This window comes from Schistocerca serialis, chromosome 4, assembly GCF_023864345.2.
Source record: "Schistocerca serialis cubense isolate TAMUIC-IGC-003099 chromosome 4, iqSchSeri2.2, whole genome shotgun sequence".
Lineage (NCBI taxonomy): Eukaryota > Metazoa > Arthropoda > Insecta > Orthoptera > Acrididae > Schistocerca > Schistocerca serialis.
Window position 1 is genome coordinate 304031238 of NC_064641.1, and position 18676 is coordinate 304049913.

The window sequence follows — 18676 nt, forward strand, 5'->3', positions numbered from 1 at the left end:
TAAGCTAGTTCAAAATCAAGATAGTGTGGTTAAAATCTTTAATGAGCACTTTTTAACTGTTGCTGAGAAAACAGCATGCAAAGGCTCTTCAGAAAAGGCAATAAAAACTCTGAAAGAACTTTTCCCTAACTCTATAGACATGATAGGTACGGCCACCATAACTGTGCAAGAAGTAAGAAAAACCATAATATCTCTAAAAAGTAAAAATTCATCGGGTGTAGACAATATTTCCAGTAAACTGCTAAAAGCCAGCTTTAATCAACTCTCTAAAGTTCTAGCTCATATATTCAATGCCTCTCTGAATCAAGGTATCTTCCCTGACAGAATGAAGTATGTTCACAGAATGAAGTATGTTACTGTGAAGCCCCTCTACAAAAAAGGTGATCCCACAGATGTTTCCAACTATCGTCCTATCTCTCTTGTAACAGCATTTTCTAAAGCCTTTAAAAAATTAATATACGTCAGGATTGTCAATCACCTTGAAAAATTTGCACTAATTAATAAACAAAAATTTGGTTTCAGATCAGGTATACCTACAACCGAAGCAATTTACGCACTTACAAATAATGTTTTAGAATGCCTTGACAAGAAAAAATTACACACTGGCATATTCTGTGACCTGACTAAGGCTTTCGAGTGTGTCGATCACAGAATACTTTTAGGAAAAGCAGCCCAATATGGAATCCGTGTACAAATGGGTAACTGGCTCAGATCATATCTAGAAGACAGAAAACAAAAAATAGTATTAGGTGTTAACAATCTACAAGTAGGAGAGGTAGAGTCTGACTGGAGAAAAGTACATCATGGTGTTCCACAAGGGTCAGTCCTTGGTCCCCTCCTATTTATTATATATATTAATGACCTACCCCTGTCCTCAAACAGTGCTAGCAATATCACAACGTTTACAGATAACACAAGTATAGTGACAGCCAGGAAAACCGCCACCAAGCACTTGAAAATGCTCTGACCTGGTTCACAGCAAATTCTCTAGCAATAAACCTCAGTAAAACAAATTACATGCAGTTCCAATCCAGTTACATATGCCCAGAAAAGATTAACATTGCACACAAGAGCCAACAGTTACAGAGCATTCAGTGCATAAAGTTCCTAAGCGTTCACATAGATAACCGGCTCAACTGGGAATTCCACATACAGCAAACACTAAAAAAGCTTAGCTCAGCAACATTTGTCATCCAAATAATCTCCAAAATTGGAGACATCAACATATCAAAGTCTGCATATTTTGGCTACTTCCATATATTGATGTGCTATGGAATAATCTTTTGGGGCAACTCACCACTTTCAAAAAAATTTTTTGTAAGCCAGAAAAAAGTAGTCCGAATTATATGTAGTGTTTCTCCAAGAACCTCATGTTGCAATCTTTTTAAACAGTTAGGTATATTAACCACTACCTCACAATACCTCCTCTCACTCATGGCTTTCACACTTCTCACTTCCTCTGAATAAGAAACAAATGAGGCATTACCATCATTATAACACAAGCCAGAAAGGTAGTATGCACTGTGAACGGAAAAATCTGCATCTGGTACAAAAAGGGGTGAAGTACACAAGTATAAAAATCTTACTCCCGAGTAATATTACTCCCGAGTAATATAAAGTGTCTAAAAGAAAATAAAACACTATTCAAAAAAAGGCTAAAGGAATTCCTACTGGAAAAATGTTTCTATTTCTACTCTTTAGATGAATTCTTCAGCAGAGATATATAATTTGAGTAGTAATTCAGATTACTTCCTTAGTCATTGTATCTGTATTGTTTTTTATCACTATTATATTATTGTATTGTACCAGTTTTGAATCATTCGTCAACCACGTGTAATATACCAGTATGTATTGTATTGTATGATATCTATATTGTATCTGCTTTAATTCATTCCACATCCATGCATAATCACTCCATACTGGATCTATGGAATATGTACCTCAAATAAAATAAATAATAAAATAAAGTGGTCAGCTGCAATGGGGAAGAGCAACTGATTCATCACCTAAGATTCCTATGCAAGGACTCCTCATGTGCAAACTGGCAGCAGTTGGCAACCATTTAATTTTTTGACGGAATGAGGAATGCTCGAACTTTCATTTCGTATATAGATTGGGATTACTAACAGCATCTCCAGCAAGTGAATGTGTGGTGTAATTGACTTCACATCTCACAGAGGCAATGACTGAGACCAGTGGAGCCAGCAATAGCTTTGAAGTAGATGGGTTCTTAACTGTGATGATAGCAGCATTGGTATTGGATGCAAGGTTGAAATCAACATAGCAGTCAGTGTTAGCTACAACACATTACCGAACTTTTTAAAAGAGTAAATCACTATTTGACCATGTATTATTATATTTATCTTTTGTACTATTCAGATTTCAGCTTTTATGCCATTATCAAGAACAATGCTAAAAGCTGTTACATCATTAAAGCCAAAATCTAGATAATACAGAAGATAATTATAATAATACACAGTCAAATGATGGTTTACTCTCTTAAAAAGTATTATATCACTGTGGTTCAATGCCATCAAAATCTCATAACAGAACTGATGGGGTAGGTGATTTCATAAATTACATGCTGACAGTGACATTTATTTGTTGAGCTCATACAGAAACCCACCACAAGAATTGAAACAGGATTTGGAAGTTTAAAAATAAAGATTTGAACAAATGGTTTAAGGACATTTACAAAACATTTGAAGGCTCAAATAAATGCATGAATATACTACTTGAGGTTGTGGATAAAAGATGGGAGCGCCGATGACATTTTTATATAAATTGGGAGATTTTTTTGTTAAGATACAGATAAGGAATTATCAAACAATAGAACTGAAACTGAATGAAATTGACAAGGTTAATTTACGTGAAGACTCTCAAAAGTTTTAGAATTCCAAAGGAGCAATGGCAAAAGACCAACCATGAGTGTTTCCAACAAGTCAGAGGAGGAATGTATAAGTGTACACTAAAGAAAGTGAGCAGCAAAGATGAAAGGTAGGAGGAGGAATGCACACAATATTTTCAATGGAAAAAGAAGACATGTACCAGGCACATATTTTTTCAAATGGAAAAAATATGAAACTAAGAACAGACTTTAAAGGAATAACCCATGTGGCAAGCACACAATAAAGCCAGGCTGTTCCAGCTCGAGAGTTCAGCTGTGTGCAGCCGGGCACCTGCGGGCAAGAATGAGTAAACAGCTTGTGTATGTGTACACAATGTCAGAGGTAGAAAGGGCTGGGCAAGCAGCTTACATGCAGCACTGTACACAAAACACTGGCTAGTGAGGAAACCATGTACAAGGCAATGCAGGGTGACTGATTAAATAAACAAAAAGCATTAATATAAGCCAAATGTATGAACATTTTACTTAGTTTGAGAAACACATTTCTGTTTATTCATGATTAATGAAATATTGGGTGTCAGCCCTCGAGCTGCCGCAAGACACAGAATACTCTTTTAAGTGTTGGGTCATGCAGCTGGGACCTTTCTGCAGTTTTTAATCTATTCATTATGGAAAATAGTTGTTCACAAACATATGTTGAGCCAAAAGTATATATGACGTCAGCTGCATTCCTGTGTAATTCGGGCAAATCCTCAGCATAAAGATCGTGATACCATCGTAGGCATCACATGTCCTGAAACCTTGCCTCAAAACTTTGATGAAGTTGTTCAATAATTTGTTGATAACAACAAAACTTATTTCTTCAGGCAATTTAAGGGATAAAAAACACCCAAAAAAAGTTAAGTTTCCACTACCAAGTTGCCTTTCAAATACATGAAGTTTGTCCATGAATGTATTAATTTTATTGCACATATCAACAATAAATAGATCCTCCTCCAAGTGACATATTTAAGTTGTTTAAATGTCTTGTAATATCCATTAGGAAGGCTGGGTCCACTACCCACATCTCGTCACTCAGTAATATTGGCCTTTCTCCATACATTACCATAAACTATGCAATTTGTTCCCAAACTGCAAAAAATACATCGAGAACTTACCACAGGCTGTTTCCAGGCTGTGCACAATGCCTTTGAACTGGCAGTGTTGAGACTGGGGTGCCTTACAAAATTTACACACCTCACCATGATTTTCATGAGCTCGGCGCATTTTACATTTTCAGCACAAAGGGCTTCCTGTTGCACAAAACAGTGTATGCTTCATATTTCTTTCCAAAATTCCATCTTGATTTTTCCCTTCACAAGGGTCACAAAGCCTTGCTTGCTCCCAACTATTTGTGGAGTACCATCTGTTGCCATGGAACAGAACCTGTCCCATGGCAAGCATATGTTTTCCACACACTCACATAGAACCTCAAATATGTCATGACCTGTAGTTGTGTACTCCATTGGCATCACTTCTAGCAGCTCCTCGAAAATCTTAGTTCCGAATTAACATTCCTCACAAATAATGTGAGCTGAGCAATGTCTGTGACATCTGTGGTTTCATCGAGGGCTAACCAAAAAGCTATAAAAAATCTGGAACTTCTGCTTCAGTTGGCAATGTCACATATCCAATGAGACACTGTTTGTTTGGAGAGGTAAACTCCTTTAAATTTTGAATTGTCTGCTGGCACTAAGCACTCAGAGAGCAGGCATGATTTCTTTCACCAATGGACCCATTGAGAATGGTGTTCCAGTTGGTGCTATGATGTGGCACTTCTAGCAAGCTACGAAGTTGCACACATCAGTTGAATCTTCATCAGTGTCAGCAATCTAAAACACACACACACACACACACACACACACACACACACAGAGTGCATAGAAGAAATATGTATTCATTTGTTATACTTATTTATTTTGCACCAGATTTACCTGTTGCTGAACTTCGTCCTTCAGTGTGACAATGATTTGCTTTCTTGCATTACTATCCAGCTCACCATACTGCTTCATGTAAAGACACATGTAGTGACGTTGTACAATATTCTCTTTCATTGTATTCAAACTTTATGACACACAAGGCACTGAGGCAACACTTCTTTCTCTGCAAACAAAAAGTGTTCTGTTCTTCCCCACTTCATGAAAATGGCAATGGGCTGCTCTAGAGCTCATTGTCGTCACTATGTCCATTAAAAAGCACAAGATGCAACTAAGTTCCAGGCACATAACATGGCGGGTGCATGTGTGCAGTGAAATGAATGCTTGCAGGCAGCCTACCCCGTAAGTGCCTGCTCACCAGGTGAATCTGTGAATGCCCGTGGGCACCTGTGCTCCAAGCAGCTGACTTGGAATGGTCTGCAATAAGGGGTACACACACTGAAGTCCATATTAATAATATAATGAACTGAAAAATCAAATTGCTGATTTCTTTCAAACTTGCCACGTATGCTGGGAAATTTACAAAAGTAAACTGGAATCATTACTATCAATATCTTTATACTTCTCCTTTTATTACTTAATGTTAATGCTTTGTTTCTGTGTGCATGTTGGACAACTCCTACATTCACTAAGTAATATAAATTTCACTGTTTGTCTAAAGGATGGGAATGGGTAAGGGGAAAGCAAGTTCATAATTTATGTCAAACTAAATTTTTCATTATGTTGATGCACTGAGCAGGATGTAAATTCATCAGAGTTCCCTCCCAAACAGAAATCAGTAAACAAAGATTATTGGAGAGTGAATAAATTATGATATTTTGTTAATAAACTTCTCCTAGGTCTAAGAAAACACAAATTGCACTGACACATGGGGCAATGATATGCCCTGCACACTGGTTTCTTTAATTTTGTAACATACTGATGATGGGGGTATGGAGAGTAGCCACACAAACACGACGGAAAACATTGTAAAGCTTTTGAACACTGTATTTGTTCACGGCTAACTAAGTGCAGATTACACACACACTTTCATGGTTACATTTTCCTTGCTGACTACAATGCAGCCATACAGGTGTATGAGTATTCTGCACTAGTTAGCTCCAGAGGAGGACATTATCCAAAAGCTTACTAATGTTTTCAGTCTTGTTTATGTAATTACTGACCAATCAATGTTTCAGTTGAGTGGTGAGTTTACTCCTTGCATTGTGTATATCCCAACAAGGAATTTCCATTTTCACGTGAATTAAAAAAAGGTAAACAGGTACAATTTAGTCAACTTTATAAGTATGATATAGCGATTAGTCTAAAAAAATAAATACTTAATACTGTTGTTATAATGTATATTTCTCAGCATGTCACTAACCTTTGCAATATATGTAGGTTCAGCTGGAACTGCTCCACACAGTGGTGGTGGCTTTTCCCCTAATTTTCCCACCCAAAGTGGTAAGGTCTGAGCAGAACTCTGCAACATTTTCATGAGAGCCCCTCTACGAATTGTCTCCTTGTTACCAGCATTTCTTGCTTGAATTCTCCTTTCATTTCTAATTGCCCGAATTTCATTTACTTTATTAAGGGCATTTCTTATAAGTTCCTCTTCTTGAGCAGCATCAGATACTGCCGCTTTGTATAAGCCTTTCAATTTTTGCTGAAATATATACAAATATACATTCAAATTTAAATTTAGAAGCAAAACCATTGCTAACAAACATAAAATGTCTCAGAAAGAAACATTCACTCTGCATTAGCACTGATGCTATCGTAAAATGGATAAGCAAACGGCAGAAAAGCCTGAATTTTAAAACCAAATGAAAGGCAACCAGCCTAACACATGGCTGCCAATCCAACATTTTAGGTTGCAACAGTTCCAGGAAGAAGTCTCGTTTTCTGTTCGAGCTGTTCTGCAATGTCCACACCCGTGGCCTGGTGGTAAACTACATGTCATCCAAATTCAATCCTGGCAGCCAAAATTTTTATAGCACCTTCTGTCTGAAAGCTGCAGTCACAAGTATAATGGTAGCACACCTATATTTTATTTCACTTTGTGGAATATTGGTAGTAACAGTTCCATCCAATAACATATTTATGACAGATTTCTTGGCAGACTATCTGCCTAAAAATGGCATTGCACCAGAGCTCTCCAGAACCCATTTGCTGGTACCTGCAGTGGGTGTGCTGTGATCACTCACCAGTTGCAAAAAGTGCCAGATACTGCTCGTCACTTTGGAAAGTATACAATGCTTTATGGCTGTTGAATGATTCTCCACAAAAAATGTTTACGATTTGCATTTCACGCTCGACAGCAATGGAGGCAGACTACCCATTTTCAGTACGATTAGTAATGAATTACACTAAGATGCAAAACACTGCTTTTGATTCAAAATTAATTTTATAGTTTATGATTGAATTAAAACACCTCACTATGTTGGTTAATGTTATTGTTAATGCTTTATATCTTATTTACTTTCCTTCTTCATGCAATTTTTTGTAAACAATTTGTTTGTCTTCGTCTACTTCTATATACATACTCTGCAAGCCACCAATTGGTGCACGGTGGAGGGCATCCTGTACCAGGGCTAGTCCTTTCCCTTTTGATCCACTCGAAATAAGAGTGAGGGAAAAATGTCTGTCTAAATGCCTCCGTACAAGACCTAATCTCTCTAATCTTACCTGCATGGTCCTTACACAAAATGTGTGTTGGCAACAGTAGAATCATTCGGCAGTCAGCCTCAAATGCCAGCTCTAAATTTTCTCAATAGTGCTCCTCAAAAAGACATTGCCCTCCCTCCAGTGATTCCCATTTAATTTCCCAAAACATCTCCACAATATCTGCACGCTGTTCGAACCTACTGGTAAGGAATCTAGCAGCCTGCCTCTGAAGAATTGCTTTGATGTCTTCTTTAATCCGTCCTTGTGCGGATCCCAAAAACTTGAACAGTACTCAATTGTGGGGCATACTACTATCCTATATGCTGTTTCATTTACAGATGAACTACACTTTCCTAAAATTCTACCAACAGACGGCAGCTGACCATTCGCTTTCCCTTCTACAGTTCTTACATGATCAATCCATTTCATATTGCTTTGCAACGTTACGCCTAAATATTTAATCAATGTGACTGTTCATGCAGCACACCACTAATACTGTATCTGAACATTGTAAGTTTATTTTCTGTACTGATCTGCATTAACTTACATTTTTCCACATTTAGAGCTAGCTGCCATTCATCACATCAACTAGACATTTCATCTAAGTCATAGTGTATCCTCCTACAGCCACTCAATGACGATACCTTTCCATTCACCACAACATCATCAACAAACAGCCACAGACTGCTGTTTACCCTGTCCACCACACTGTTTATGTACATAGAGAACTACAGCGCTCCTATCACACTTACCTGGGGGCCTCCCAATGGTGCCCTAACCTCTGATGAACACTTGGCATTGAGGACAAAATAGTGGGTTCTGTTACTTAAGAAGTCTTCAAGCCACTCACATATCCAGTTCAAATAGCTCTAAGCACTATGGACTTAACATCTGAGATCATCAGTCCCCTACACTTAGAACTACTTAAACCTAACTAACCTACCGACATCACATGCATCCGTGCCTGAGGCAGGATTCGAACCTGCGACCATAACAGCAGCACGGGTTAGGAGGGGGAGGGGGGGGGGTTGTTTTGGGGAAGGAGACCAGACAGCGAGGTCATCGGCCCCATCGGATTAGGGAAGGACGGGGAAGAAAGTCGGCCGTGCCCTTTGAAAGGAACCATCCCGGCATTGGCCTGGAGCGATTTAGGGAAATCACGGAAAACCTAAATCAGGATGGCCGGACGCGGGATTGAACCATCGTCCTCCCGAATGCGAGTCCAGTGTTTAACCACTGCGCCACCTCGCTCGGTACGGGTTAGGACTGAAGCACCTAGAACTGCTCGGACACAGCAGCCGACCACTTATCTGGGAACCTATTCCGTATGCTTGTACCTTCATTAACAGTCAGCAGTGTAGCACTGCGTCAAATGTTTTATGGGAATCTGAGAATATGGACTCCACCTGTCACCCTTCATCAATGGTTTACAGGATCTAATGTGAGAAAACGGCAACCTCAGTTCCACAAGAGCAATGCTTTATAAAACCATGCTGATTTGTGGATAGAAGCTTTTCCCGTTCAAGGAACTCTATTATATTGAAACTGAGAATATTCTCAAGGATTCTGCACTAAACCTATGTTAAGGATATTGGTCTGTAGTTTTGTGAGTCCATTCCTTTACCCTTCCTATACACAGGAGTCACCTGCGCTTTTTTCCAGTTGCTTTGGACTATGTGCTGGGTGAGAGATTGACAATAAATTCGAGCTAAGTAAGGAGCCAATGTTATAGTTCATAAAACCGAACTAAGATTCCATTAGGACCCGGTGACTTACTTGTTTTCGACTCTTTCAGTTTTTTCTCTACACCAGCAATGCTTATTACTATGTTCTTCATACAGGAGTATGTGCAATGGCCAAATGACAGTGTATTTGTGCAATTAACACAGAAACTAAACTGCACATATTAGCAATGTCCAACTCTGCACCTTCATACATTTTTCACCTTGTGATATATATACAAATAATATATACTAAATAGTCTGTCCATTGCTTTCATAATGTTACACTCTTGTTTGGTCCCTACATGATGAAAAATTCCAACGCCATGTCATTCCGTGTCACTGATAGTTCTTTTGAATATTTCCAGTGAATTTTTTGTTTACTGTTGCTTGGTATTCATAACACAGACCACTACACCTGCTCCCACAAGATACTGGAACAAGGTCACCAGAAGGCTTACCAATCATATTTGAAATCAAAATTCACACGTGAAACACAAATTTCATTACTCAGAAATTCTGTAGAAGTTTAAATAGCTGTGGCAATATAAAAACCCAAATTTATCCATTGGCATAGCCCATTCAAACAGCAGCAGAACAAAAAAATCGTTTTTGGTTTTCCTTTCACAGTTGTAACACTGCAACCTGTAGTTGAGCCATGGGTAAGGTAAACCACTGTCATGATCACAAACCTGTACCATGCTGATGTTGCCTATTCTTACTGGGTTTTTCCTACTGCTGCGAACACAAGTCACAAATATAAATGTGTGTTCTTTGCGTGGAAAAACATCCAATATTCCATTCTTCCATATCCCTGTGGAGGCCCGGGAAAAGAATAGGCCTCCGGTATGTTCTGCCAGTCGTAAAAGGCGACGAAAAGAACAAACCACTAATAGGGCTAACCCCCCTTTTAGTGTGATTAGTTGGTTCAGGACAGAACTAATGAAGCCTCGGACAAGCGCCGTCATGGTCGGGGATGACGCTTGAACCCTATGCCTGCCCACAATGGTAACGACACTGCTAGCCAACTGGAAAATGATTTAAATCCAAATAGAGGTGTTTTGCAGGATATGCTTCCTGCAACCACCCTAGAAGGAAAACAAAGACAGAGGATGAGATGGTCAGATGAAGTTAATCGACACCTCATGTTCTGTTATTACCAAGCAACAAACCTAGGAACCAACACAACTGGATACAGATCACAAGTATACACAACATTTATTACCAGATACCCAGAATTAAAATTTTTAACAGAACAACGACTAGCTGATCAGATCCGTGTAATAATAAAAAATAACAGGATACCCCAGTCAGAATTAGATAACATCAAACAACAAGTACAACAAATACTGGAACAAAATAATGTGCAATCAGGAGAAGAAGAAAATACAGTAATGGACTCAAACATCCCAGAGCAAACAAACAAAGAACAACACGCACCAATTAAACAATCAGAGGAAAACGAAATCTTAAGGCAGCCACCAGAACAAGCACAAATAGAACACAAAGTGACACAGATGTTAGATATAGAAGAAAAATTTCAGCTAACATATATAGAATACAAAGACACAAATACAGACATTAGACCATTCTTGCATAGACCACCAAATAACCCACAAGTCGAAACAACAATAAAAACTATCAACACAATCATACACAACAAATTAAATGAAAACACAACTATGGAAGAGTTACAACTACTGGTATATATAGGAGCACTCACTACACTAAATATACACACTAGGCAGAGATCAGAACCAACCAACACACAGAAGAAACCCACAACACCAGCATGGCAACACAGGCTACAGATCAAAATAGAAAAACTGAGAAAAGACATCGGACAGCTAACACAATTTATAAGAAATGAAATCTCGGAAAAAAAACGAAAAAGGTTAGGTAAAATCTCACAACAAGAAGCGACAGAGCAATTAGACGAAAAGAAGCAGAAATTACAAGCATTCGCCAAACGACTCAGAAGATACAAAAAAAGTGAAAATAGAAGGAAACAAAACCAAACATTCAACACAAACCAAAAGAAATTTTACCAGACAATAGATAACACACACATTGAAATAAACAATCCACCAAACATAACAGACATGGAACACTTCTGGAGCAACATATGGTCAAACCCGGTACAACATAACAGGCATGCACGGTGGATACAAGCAGAAACAGACACATACAAGATGATACCACAAATGCCTGAAGTGATAATTTTGCAACATGAAGTCACCCAAGCAATTAATTCTACTCACAATTGGAAAGCCCCTGGAAAAGATAAAATAGCAAATTTCTGGCTAAAGTAGTTCACCTCAACACATTCACATCTAACTAAATTATTTAACAGTTACATTGCAGACCCATACACATTCCCTGATACACTTACACATGGAATAACGTATCTGAAACCTAAAGATCAAGCAGACACAGCAAACCCAGCAAAATATCGCCCCATAACATGCCTACCAACAATATACAAAATATTAACTTCAGTCATTACACAGAAATTAATGACACATACAACACAGAACAAAATTATCAATGAAGAACAAAAAGGCTGTTGCAAAGGAGCACGAGGATGTAAAGAGCAACTGATAATAGATACAGAGGTGACATATCAAGCTAAAACTAAACAAAGGTCACTACACTACGCATACATTGATTACCAAAAAGCTTTTGATAGTGTACCCCACTCATGGTTACTACAAATATTGGAAATATACAAAGTAGATCCTAAATTGATACAGTTCCTAAACATAGTAATGAAAAATTGGAAAACCACACTTAATATCCAAACAAATTCAAATAATATCACATCACAGCCAATACAGATTAAGCGTGGAATATACCAAGGAGTCCTTTCTGGTTCTGCCTTGCCCTGAACCCACTATCCAACATGCTAAATAATACAAATTATGGATACAATATTACTGGAACATACCCACACAAAATCACACATTTGCTATACATGGATGATCTAAAACTACTGGCAGCAACAAATCAACAACTCAACCAATTACTAAAGATAACAGAAGTATTCAGCAATGATATAAATATGGCTTTTGGAACAGACAAATGTAAGAAAAATAGCATAGTCAAGGGAAAACACACTAAACAAGAAGATTACATACTAGATAACCACAGCGACTGCATAGAAGCGATGGAAAAAACAGATGCCTATAAATATCTAGGATACAGACAAAAAATAGGAATAGATAATACAAATATTAAAGAAGAACTAAAAGAAAAATATAGACAAAGACTAACAAAAATACTGAAAACAGAATTGACAGCAAGAAACAAGACAAAAGCTGTAAATACTTACGCCATACCAATATTGACCTACTCATTTGGAGTAGTGAAATGGAGTAACACAGACCTAGAAGCACTCAATACACTTACACGATCACAATGCCATAAATATAGAATACATCACATACATTCAGCAACAGAAAGATTCACATTAAGCAGAAAGGAAGGAGGAAGGGGATTTATTGACATAAAAAACCTACATTATGGACAGGTAGACAATTTAAGAAAATTCTTTCTAGAACGAGCAGAAACTAGCAAAATACACAAAGCAATCACCCACATAAATACATCGGCTACACCACTACAATTTCATAACCACCTCTACAACCCTTTAGATCACATAACATCAACAGATACAAAGAAAGTAAATTGGAAAAAGAAAACACTACATGGCAAGCACCCGTATCATCTAACACAGCCACACATCGATCAAGACGCATCCAACACATGGCTAAGAAGAGGCAATATATACAGTGAGACGGAAGGATTCATGATTGCAATACAGGATCAAACAATAAACACCAGATATTAGAGCAAGCATATTATTAAAGATCCCAATACCACAACAGATAAATGCAGACTTTGCAAAAACAAATAGAAACAGTAGATCACATCACAAGCGGATGTACAATACTAGCAAATACAGAATACCCCCGAAGACATGACAATGTAGCAAAAATAATACATCAACAACTTGCCATACAACATAAACTAATAAAACAACACGTTCCCACATACCAGTATGCACCACAAAATGTACTGGAGAATGATGAATACAAATTATCCTGGAACAGAACCATTATAACAGATAAAACAACACCACATAACAAACCTGACATCATACTCACCAATAAAAAGAAGAAATTAACACAACTAATTGAAATATCCATACCCAACACAGCAAATATACAGAAGAAAACAGGAGAAAAAATTGAAAAATACATCCAAATGGCTGAGGAAGTCAAGGACATGTGGCATCAGGATAAAGTTGACATTATACCAATTATACTTTCAACTACAGGTGTCATACCACGCAATATCCACCAGTACATCAATGCAATACAGCTACATCCAAACTTATATATACAACTTCAGAAATCCGTAATTATTGATACATGTTCAATTACCCGAAAGTTCTTAAACGCAATGTAACATATACCGTACAGTTAAAAGGAAGTGACGCTTGATCAAGGTCCGCGTCACTTTCATTCCGAACCAGACCTAAGGTCTGAGAAAGGAAAGGTAATAATAATAATAATAAATAATAACAATAACAAACTAGTAATGAATGAAGTTTATTGCATTACAGAAGACTGTTGAGGATGAAAAATAAAAATAGGGTAATCACTCAGTTGATGCAATGCAAAGATTTTCTCAGTCTTTTGTTACTGAATTCCATTCTGGCAATTTACAAAGAGAAAATAAAAACTGAAGTGACACATCTCGCTAGACTAACGAGATGTGAACCAGCAACTGCGCCTGCATTAGATCACGAGACAAGCATACTCCAAGGAGCTAACATGACACTTCCACAACCAGCTCTATAACTTTTCTCTGATGACAAGTAATGCTGACACTTCACAATATGAAATATAAAACCAGTTGCAATTTAAGTGTGGAACGACCTTCTTAGGGTTGAAAAATTAAATTTGTGATCTCTTTTTCATACAAACATGACTACTACAAATTATTTCACTAGTATGAAAAGAGAATATTATAAGAATTTAGCAGTATCTCTCAGCACCAATCCCAAGAGAGAGAGAGAATGAGCACTGAGGTTCCAAACATCCTCTGCAGTTTGGTGACATCTTAATTGCACTAGCAATATGATGAACTTCTTGGATGGCTCACATTGTCCTCACTGCTATCCATAGCCTGCTCCAGCCAGACATCAGTGGAGTTGTGCTAGCAGACACTCATCTAAGTGAATCTGACAGCAGATAACATAGCATGTCTGCTTGTGTCTGTATGTGTGGATGGATATGTGCGTGTGTGCGAGTGTATACCTGTCCTTTTTTCCCCCTAAGGTAAGTCTTTCCGCTCCCGGGATTGGAATGACTCCTTACCCTCTCCTTTAAAACCCACTTCCTTTCGTCTTCCCCTCTCCTTCCCTCTTTCTTGATGAGGCAACAGTTTGTTGCAAAAGCTTGAATTTTGTGTGTATGTTTGTGTTTGTTTGTGTCTATCGACCTGCCAGCGCTTTTGTTCGGTAAGTCACCTCATCTTTGTTTTTATATATAATTTTTCCCACGTGGAATGTTTCCTTCCATTATATTGAATTATATATATATACAGAGATATATATATATCCTCCCCATGAACCATGGACCTTGCCGTTGGTGGGGAGGCTTGCGTGCCTCAGCGATACAGATGGCCGTACCGTAGGTGCAACCACAACGGAGGGGTATCTGTTGAGAGGCCAGACAAACATGTGGTTCCTGAAGAGGGGCAGCAGCCTTTTCAGTAGTTGCAGGGGCAACAGTCTGGATGATTGACTGATCTGGCCTTGTAACATTAACCAAAACGGCCTTGCTGTGCTGGTACTGCGAACGGCTGAAAGCAAGGGGAAACTACAGCCGTAATTTCTCCCGAGGACATGCAGCTTTACTGTATGATTAAATGATGATGGCGTCCTCTTGGGTAAAATATTCCGGAGGTAAAATAGTCCCCCATTTGGATCTCCGGGCGGGGACTACTCAAGAGGACGTCGTTATCAGGAGAAAGAAAACTGGCATTCTACGGATCGGAGCGTGGAATGTCAGATCCCTTAATCGGGCAGGTAGGTTAGAAAATTTAAAAAGGGAAATGGATAGGTTAAAGTTAGATATAGTGGGAATTAGTGAAGTTCGGTGGCAGGAGGAACAAGACTTTTGGTCAGGTGATTACAGGGTTATAAATACAAAATCAAATAGGGGTAATGCAGGAGTAGGTTTAATAACAAATAAAAAAATAGGAGTGCGGATTAGCTACTACAAACAGCATAGTGATCGCATTATTGTGACCAAGATAGACACAAAGCCCATGCCTACTACAGTAGTACAAGTTTATATGCCAACTAGCTCTGCAGATGATGAAGAAATTGATGACGTGTATGACGAGATAAAAGAAATTATTCAGGTAGTGAAGGGAGACGAAAATTTAATAGTCATGGGTGACTGGAATTCGTCAGCAGGAAAAGGGAGAGAAGGAAACATAGTAGGTGAATATGGATTGGGGGGAAGAAATGAAAGAGGAAGCCGCCTTGTAGAATTTTGCACAGAGCATAACTTAATCATAGCTAACACTTGGTTCAAGATCATGAAAGAAGGTTGTATACCTGGAAGAATCCTGGAGATACTAAAAGGTATCAGATAGATTATATAATGGTAAGACAGAGATTTAGGAACCAGGTTTTAAATTGTAAGACATTTCCAGGGGCAGAAGTGGATTCTGACCACAATCTATTGGTTATGAGCTGCAGATTGAAACTGAAGAAACTGCAAAAAGGCGGGAATTTAAGGAGATGGGACCTGGATAAACTGAAACAACCAGAGGTTGTACAGAGTTTCAGGGAGAGCATAAGGGAACAATTGACAGGAATGGGGGAAAGAAATACAGTAGAAGAAGAATGGGTAGCTCTGAGGGATGAAGTAGTGAAGGCAGCAGAGGATCAAGTAGGTAAAAAGACGAGGGCTAATAGAAATCCTTGGGTAACAGAAGAAATATTGAATTTAATTGATGAAAGGAGAAAATATAAAAATGCAATAAATGAAGCAGGCAAAAAGTAATACAAACATCTCAAAAATGAGATCAACAGGAAGTGCAAAATGGCTAAGCAGGGATGGCTAGAGGACAAATGTAAGGATGTACAGGCTTGTCTCACTAGGGGTAAGATAGATACTGCCTACAGGAGAATTAAAGAGACCTTTGGAGAGAAGAGAACCACTTGTATGAATATCAAGAGCTCAGATGGCAACCCAGTTCTAAGCAAAGAAGGGAAGGCAGAAAGGTGGAAGGAGTATATAGAGGGTTTATACAATGGCGATGTACTTGAGGACAATATTATGGAAATGGAAGAGGAGGTAGATGAAGATGAAATGGGAGATAAGATACTGCGTGAAGAGTTTGACAGAGCACTGAAAGACCTGAGTCGAAACAAGGCCCCGGGAGTAGACAACATTCCATTAGAACTACTGATGGCCTTGGGAGAGCCAGTCATGACAAAACTCTACCATCTGGTTAGCAAGATGTATGAGACAGGCGAAATACCCACAGACTTCAAGAAGAATATAATAATTCCAATCCCAAAGAAAGCAGGTGTTGACAGATGTGAAAATTACCGAACTATCAGTTTAATAAGTCACAGCTGCAAAATACTAATGCGAATTCTTTACAGACGAATGGAAAAACTAGTAGAAGCCGACCTCGGGGAAGATCAGTTTGGATTCCGTAGAAATGTTGGAACACGTGAGGCAATACTAACCTTACGACTTATCTTAGAAGAAAGATTAAGAAAAGGCAAACCTACGTTTTTAGCATTTGTAGACTTAGAGAAAGCTTTTGACAACGTTAACTGGAATACTCTCTTTCAAATTCTGAAGGTGGCAGGGGTAAAATACAGGGAGCGAAAGGCTATTTACAATTTGTACAGAAACCAGATGGCAGTTATAAGAGTCGAGGGGCATGAAAGGGAAGCAGTGGTTGGGAAAGGAGTGAGACAGGGTTGTAGCCTCTCCCCGAAGTTATTCAATCTTTATATTGAGCAAGCAGTAAAGGAAACAAAAGAAAAATTCGGAGTAGGTATTAAAATTCATGGAGAAGAAGTAAAAACTATGAGGTTCACCGATGTCATTGTAATTCTGTCAGAGACAGCAAAGGACTTGGAAGAGCAGTTGAACAGAATGGACAGTGTCTTGAAAGGAGGATATAAGATGAACATCAACAAAAGCAAAACGGGGATAATGGAATGTAGTCAAATTAAATCGGGTGATGCTGAGGGGATTAGATTAGGAAATGAGACACTTAAAGTAGTAAAGGAGTTTTGCTATTTAGGGAGTAAAATAACTCATGATGGTCGAAGTAGAGATGATATAAAATGTAGACTGGCAATGGCAAGGAAAGCGTTTCTGAAGAAGAGAAATTTGTTAACATCAAGTATAGATTTAAGTGTCAGGAAGTCGTTTCTGAAAGTATTTGTATGGAGTGTGGCCATGTATGGAAGTGAAACATGGACGATAACCAGTTTGGACAAGAAGAGAATAGAAGCTTTCGAAATGTGGTGCTACAGAAGAATGCTGAAGATAAGGTGGGTAGATCATGTAACTAATGAGGAGGTATTGAATAGGATTGGGGAGAAGAGAAGTTTGTGGCACAACTTGACTAGAAGAAGGGATTGGTTGGTAGGACATGTTTTCAGGCATCAAAGGATCACAAATTTAGCATTGGAGGGCAGCGTGGAGGGTAAAAATCGTAGAGGGAGACCAAGACATCAATACACTAAGCAGATTCAGAAGGATGTAGGTTGCAGTAGGTACTGGGAGATGAAGAAGCTTGCACAGGATACAGTAGCATGGAGAGCTGCATCAAACCAGTCTCAAGACTGAAGACCACAACAACAACACACACACACAGATATATATATATATAGGGGGAAACATTCCACGTGGGAAAAAATATATATAAAAACAAAGATGAGGTGACTTACCGAACGAAAGCGCTAGCAGGTTGATAAACACACAAACAAACACAAACATACACACAAAATTCTAGCTTTCACAACCAACGGTTGCCTCATCAGGAAAAAGGGAAGGAGAGGGAAAGACAAAAGGATGTGGGTTTTAAGGGAGAGGGTAAGGAGTCATTCCAATCCTGGGAGCGGGAAGACTTACCTTAGGGGGAAAAAAGGACAGGTATACACTCGCGCACACACACACATATCCATCCACACATACAGACACAAGCAGACATATTTAAATATGGTTTGGAAGTGGGTTACGTATTATTGAGTATATATAGGCGGGATAAAATTGTATGGTAGATTCAGTAAAGGCCCTGAAGGCCTCACACTTAAAGTACCCATCTCTGGCTATAATCCTTCTTTCCATCAGTCCCTATACCAGTTCCAAACTGAACAATCCACTGCCCTCACCCACCTAATCCTTCACCTACACATCAACTCAGCCAATGAA

At 38.6% G+C, this 18676-nt stretch overlaps 1 protein-coding gene across 3 annotated transcripts in view; it reads right to left on the reverse strand.

Moving 5' to 3' along the window:
• The window catches only part of LOC126473964 (SAGA-associated factor 29), a 57168-nt gene that overhangs the window by 13888 nt on the left and 24604 nt on the right, over positions 1-18676 (reverse strand). For all 3 annotated transcript variants that reach the window (XM_050101337.1, XM_050101336.1, XM_050101335.1), the window contains exon 4: positions 6188-6469. In XM_050101337.1, the coding sequence (XP_049957294.1) occupies positions 6188-6469 (282 nt within the window). The remainder of the gene's footprint in view (positions 1-6187; positions 6470-18676) is intronic.